The 6,640-nt window shown below is 39.4% G+C and overlaps 1 protein-coding gene across 1 annotated transcript in view; it reads left to right on the top strand.

Annotated features, from left to right (window-relative positions):
- LOC107097712 (SH3 and multiple ankyrin repeat domains protein 3-like) overlaps positions 1-6,640 on the top strand; it is a gene marked incomplete at its 3' end in the record, with an annotated part of 206,675 nt that overhangs the window by 117,087 nt on the left and 82,948 nt on the right. Inside the window, exon 3 of the mRNA XM_015394969.1 lies at positions 5,344-5,571. Coding sequence (XP_015250455.1) covers positions 5,344-5,571 — 228 coding nt within the window. The remainder of the gene's footprint in view (positions 1-5,343; positions 5,572-6,640) is intronic.

Below are 6,640 nucleotides of genomic sequence, written 5' to 3'. Positions count from 1 at the left end.
CAGGACCACACCCTTCATTGTTGGCTACTTTTTATTTTGGCTTTTTGCCACCAAACCAGATGCATGCAGCAGCTGTCCTTTCCTGAGAACCTGAACAGTTGCCAGAACTTCCCGAAGGCCAACTCAAACTTTTAATGTCTTTCTTCTTCTCCCTTTAATGTTTTTTGGTATAAATAAATAACTTTCCCTCCATTCTGCTTAACATTAAACGGTGTTTTTTTTTTTTTTCAATTCAACATTCTAGGTTGAAATTACACCTTTGCTTGCAGGCATAAAAACAGTCTTCTATGCATGCAGCAGGTAGCAGTTGCCATAGATACAATAGATATAACGTATGATTGATTTTTCCTCAAGTGACTCCATTAGACTCCTAATGAGGTTCTGATCACTGTCATCTTGGGCCTGACTTCCTCTACATGTCTGTAGGGTTGGGTTTAGTGGGTCGGTTGGACATGCCGCTCACAGGTTTGCACACTCGTCCAAACAGAACGGCTCCTGTTAACACAAACACACTCACCTACAGAGTGGATGTAATTGGCCCCATGCTGATTGCCAAAGTATTCCGGAAAATTATACACATTAGAGGATGAAGTCCTCGGCAGGAAACCAGAGAGGAAGAGAAGTGCAAAAAATTCTCCATAAGAGGCTCTTCATGGTGATGAAAGGAAGTGCTAATTTTACTGAAGAACTTATGATAGCTCACATGTGCTTTCTGTAATATCTTTGTTTTCTCACTCCTTCTCTGAACTCAGAGGAGGGATGCTGAAAGGTTTTTATCATAATCAGAGGGCTGAAGAACGGATCCATCATCAGTGAAAGTGTGATCATCTCGGATGATGGCACAGCCCAGTCATAACGAGTACATTTCTCCACTGTGAGATCAAATAAAGTCAGTCAATAAATCAATCAATCAATCTCAGCAAATATGAGCATCACTGATTGCTAACCAGGTCACAGATAAATCAAAACTTACCATTTCCTCAGAAACATTTAATCTTTTATCTGTTGGCTTCACGCTCTCAGACTGCACTGGAAAAACAATCTAGAAATAAGTAAAAATTTCTTAAATTAAGTGTATTTAGCCTTAATTTGAGTAGGTAAATGAGATGATTTGCCAATGGAATGAGTGTTTTTACTCTTAAAATAAGATAATTAGGTAATATGCACTCGAAATAAGACAAACCAATTGTGTTTTCCTATTTTAAGTGTAAATTGTCTTGTTCCATTGGCAAAATCCAAGAACAAATGCACTTATTTTAAGAAAAAAATGACTTATCTAGATTTCCATTTTTTCCAGTGTGGAAACTAAAGTCTGTCTTTAGTATCACTGAAAAATATGCAGGCACATTAATACAGCACTAAATATTCAAATAAATGTTTCCTAAAGGTACATTGTTGTATTTACACAGTAAAAAGGCCAAAAGTATGAAACCCTAACAAAATATTAGGGAGTGGCGGCTTAGTAGTCAGGGCATAGAGCTTGGAATCCTGAGGCTCTGAGTTCGAGCCCCACTCCCACAGACTGCCACTATGGGTCCTTGAGCAAGACCCTTAAACCCACACTGCTCCCGGGCGCCGCACGATGGCAGCCCACTGCACCCCAAGGGGATGAGTTAAATGCAGAGGTAAATTCCTCCAATGTGAGATCAATAAAATGTTAAATTATAAAAAAAAAAATACTAGGATAAAAGTTTCCTTTCACATATTAAAGAAATCCAGATGTTTCTGTGTTCAGCAGCATCTTCCAGCTCATCCAGTCAAAAAGGATTAATAGATTTGAAAAGAGGTTTCAAATCTATAGAGGAACGTATGTTTGCTGAATCCAATCCCCACGCTGCAAAAAATGTAAATCTAAATAAGTAATTTTCTCTTAAACTAAGTGCATTTGTTCTTGAATTGAGGAGGTAAGCGAGACACTTTGCCAATGGAACAAGACAATTTACATTTAAAATAAGAAAGAGCAACGGCATTGTCTTATTTCAAGTGGATATTATCTAATGATCTTATTTTAAGAGTAAAAATACTCATTCCATTGGCAAATCATCCCATTTACCTACTAAAATGAAGGGTAAATATGCTTGATTTAAGACATTTTTAACTATTTCTGGACCATTTTTGCAGTGCATCAGGGGCTTAACTGCACAAAAAGATCTAGAAATAAGTTAAAATGTGTTAAATTAAGTGTATTCACTCTTAATTTGAGCAGGTAGATAAGAAAATTTACAAATGGAATGATTTTTTTTTTACTCTTACAATAAGATAAAGCTCAAAGTTATATTTTCATTCCCATTAAACCATATTATGCTCCCTTTTTCCTCTAGGTTGCTTTGATTTATTGCTTCTTGCAAAAACATTTCTCCTGTTTCCTTCCCTCCTTCACACTTGAATCATCCTCTGAGGTTGTTTTTGCTTCCTCTGTTCCGTCCAACAGTCCAGCGATTAGAGCGACGGTGTGTTTCTGTATGTCGACATCACTGCCCTCATCGGGGAGCCCTGTTCTCAGACCACACTTCACTTCAGTGAATGGGAAAAGAGTTTTTGTTTTAGCCCTTCTGACTGCTAACGCTGGATATCTTAAGAAAAAAATCGGTTCATAAATCTGTATTTATCCAGTTTTTTTTCCAAAGGAAGCAGACACTGAAGGTTTTTGTTGTGTTTTCTTTTGCTAAATCAGGCAGGTTTGTTGTCTGCTGGGAGCCACCACTTTATTCACAGACAGGAAATATGACCTTAGCAATCACTTGGCTGACGTTTGAAACTGGAAATAAGGAATTCTGTTATTATGTCTGAAAATAACAGTTCCGTGAGAGAAGCCCCTTTGTTGATGTGGATAAAAGCTCCTAATAATCCTGAAACCACCATCCTACGACTCACAGAATATTACCCCCCATCAGAGCTGCTGGAAGTAATTTTGTTTTTGTTTTTTTGGACAAAATACCTATAAGTGTCATGAAACGGTGTTTGTTGGAGGACCCAAATGCAGAGACCAGTAGGCAGAGGTGAATTAAAGTCTGTTTATTCAGGTTAACAGATCCAGCAGCAGGAATCAGAGTCCAACTGAAAATTACGAATGTACCAAAACCAAGGAGACATCAGGGGTTAACCAAAACCAGAAGCCAGGGAGAGACGAGACAAGGCAGGCAGATGATAGACGGGAAGTGAGACGAGGATCCAGCAAACAGGAACTGAAGAGGGAGGGCTTTTAAAGGGGACAGAGACAAAGGGAGAGCTGACGAGGAAATTGACAACAGGTGCAGGCAGAACAGAGAAACAGAGTGAGGGAGGACACAAGAGGGCAGCAGAGGACAACAAATGGAAAACCAAGAAAAACAGGAACAAACAGACCAAGACTCTGACAATAAGCCTATAGACCAATTTAAAATGTGATCAAATAAATTAGTAAATAGATTCACTACTTTATTGTCATATACACTTCAGTGCACGCAAGCAGAGTCAGTAACGCAAAGACATCATTAAACACATTAATCAGTTCTCAGGTGACTAAAAGCACTATTAAATAAATTGCACAATAAAAAATCTTCAGTGGCTTTACGCCAATTTGAAAAGGCGGCATTCATAAAGGGGTCATCTTTCTTAAATTTGTCTCTATGTTAAACTTTTGTCGGACTGCTTTCAGACAAACAAAACACAAAATATAATCATTCTTAAAACCCACCTCTTTTATTTGGCTTTTGACACCATGTAGAGTGTTGATTTTATGTATACACATGCATATTTTTATCCTGTGCGGGCAGTGCTTTTATTTAATTTTATTTACTTTTATTTATTTTAGTTATTTTATCTTTTTTGTGCAGCACTTTGGAAACCTTGTGTTTATTGAAATCGTGCTATATAAAAAAAGTGGATTGGATTGGATTCCCAAGACACTGTGCAGGAAATGTAAAACTGGATGTTTGCTGGAAGGGCTTCTCTAATCCAATAACTCTAGTTTGGGTTGAGGGTGCTAGGCCTGCCGGTGCAACTGCCATAAAAAGCACGCGCCTTGCGGATAGTCTCCTCACTGCGGCTGCTCTCTGTTGTCATGGTTGAAGTACTACTGTAGTGTTCGTCTGCACTGATGGTGGTTTTCTAGAAAAATGCATTTCTGTCATTAGACTATATAAATGTATTAGTCTGCTGTTGCATGCAGGATAACTTGACAACGATTAGCTGGCTTGATGTTGGCATGAAAACGCAACTTATGTGAATTTGTGTTGATTAGGCCTCAGAATAATTGAATTGAAATCCAAATACATGTGATAGTTAAAGGAAAAGACAAAACCATGACAGAAGTCATGTTTTAGATTTTGAATCTTTTTTTTCCTAAATGGCCATTTACACACACAGATCTTATCCACCGTGTTACCTTCATTGCAACAAATTCACTCTGATATCTGTGGATCATGCTGGGAACCGTTTAGCCAAAAATAAACATTAAGATTTTTCTCAACCAATGTTTTTATTTGATTTAAACTTTTTCTTAACCACATGGAGATGTTTCATTCCAGGGTTTTTTTTTGTTTCCGTGGCCTTAAACCTTGTATAGAGAACTGATGACTTCTAGCATGCATGGATCTGTGTGTTAACTTACTCTCTCTTCCTTTCTATCTGACTTGTATTCACTTAAAGTAGCACTGCCACCTAAAGGGTTGGAGTAAGACATTGTTGCAAATGAAATGTTTGCTTCATCATTTGGAAATGTTGATTTGTTTAATTGCAGATATTGCAAATGCCTATAATTTCCCAATCTGGAATACAGCAGATATATTTTGGTTTGTGATTTCAGCTCTTTGATGTGGAGGTGGGGAATCACAGATGCTGATATTTATAAGGCATTAGTACCAAAAAGACCCAATCAGGTGTGCATTATTAGAAACAGACTGCTCCCTTATGGAAACCAGATGTATATATTTAATCTAGATTTGAAATTGACCCATTCAGTTGAGTCAGATGATCATCGTCATCTTTGGTTCCGCATCCAGGCTTTTTTTTTTTTAGAATTTTTAAACCATACTGGTCACTCTTGATCGGTCACCTCTGATAGATACCAGCTTTTTAATCTCCAGTACCATAAATCGTGTTGATGTCTTAGTTTAAGGTGGATCAGCCACTTTACCTGCTGCCAGAATCATAATGTATCCTGTTGGAGAATGTGTTTTTGTGAAGATGTTCAGTCATGGCAGCTCTGTGGGGAATTACCTCCCAGCACAGAGCGATGGAGGAAAAAGTAACTCATTTGGACTCAGTTGGACTCATTTTCATGTGACTGAAGCCTTTCTAATGGCTGAGGGGTCCCTACATTATAATGATCTGATCTTTCTGTTTCCTTCTTTCTTGGCCCAGCAGAATTCACCGGGCCTGCTGAGTATGCCCCGGAGCCCCACCTCCAGCGAGGATGAGATGGCCCAATGCTTTTCCGACTACTCCGACGACTGCCCCTCTGACAGCTCCCGCGAAGAGACCATCTACGAGACGATAAGAGCGACGGCCGAACCATCGCAGAACCACATGGACGACATTCACACAAACTCCATGGTGATCCGGGTCCTGATCCCAGACCTGCAGCAGACGGTGAGGGTTGGTTTAGGGGAACTGGTTTAACCATTTAGATTAGATTAGATTAGATGAGCTTTATTGATCTCACAGCAGAGAAATTCACTGGTCACATATTGGCATAGTAATTAAAGAAGGTGCAAACAAGGAGGAAAAAGGTGCATTAAGTAATCTAACTACTTCTACCATATGGTAATGCTATTGCATTACATGTCTTTCGCTGAAGACCTTCTCTGTGCAGCAGGCAGAGAGAATTTACTAAAGTATGGCGCAGCTCAGATGGAGGCACAGCGACTGGCTGGGGAGTGAGTGGGGAGTCTGTGTGTGTTCAGTGTTTTACACAAACGGAGAAAAAATTGGTGATGGGAAAAAGCCCTACAGCTCAGGGATGGTGTTTCTGACCTGATAGGCTAAATGTTGCTTATTTGGTTTTTACATTTGGAGGACAAGGATTTTATCCACATCATTTACAAGCATCTCTGATTTAATGAAGCAGTGAATTACAGTTGGAAAATGGCTACCATTTATCAACACATATCACTATGTGTTGTGAAGTTTTAACCTTAGGCCGGACTGGAGTCGTAACAGGCAGTCCGGCTCACAGGCGGCTACGCTCTACCCCTTCTATTCATTCGGTGAGCTAATCTGAAACGTTCGATTCCATTTGGAGAGCGAGACCATCTGTGGTAGCAGCACTAGACATCTTCCAGGCATGTGAGGAAAACTAGCAGCAGGTCAGCGGACAGGATGAATGAATGGTAGCCGACGCGCGCGGATGACATCATACACGCTTCGCTTTGTTTCAAAAAATATATTAATATAAAAAATATAACCGCGGATGTCTGGGGGACAGAGATGGCAAAAGTACTCACTTTCCGTACTTGAGTGAAAGTACAGATACTTCTGTTAAGAAATACTCTGGTAAAAGTGGAAGTACTGATTAAACTTCTTTACTCAAGTAAAAGTAACAAAGTACAGGCTTGTAAATTCGTCAAGTTATCCTGCATGCTAACGCCACCGCCACCAAGCTGCAATGATTTGCAGCGAATGAATACCGCCAAATCTGTTGATTCATCTTGTAGTGGTG

The sequence above is a fragment of the Cyprinodon variegatus genome, unplaced genomic scaffold, assembly GCF_000732505.1.
Source record: "Cyprinodon variegatus isolate N-32 unplaced genomic scaffold, C_variegatus-1.0 Scaffold716, whole genome shotgun sequence".
NCBI lineage: Eukaryota > Metazoa > Chordata > Actinopteri > Cyprinodontiformes > Cyprinodontidae > Cyprinodon > Cyprinodon variegatus.
The sequence above is the reverse complement of the archived record's forward strand: the minus strand, read 5'-3'. Positions and strand labels throughout refer to the sequence as shown.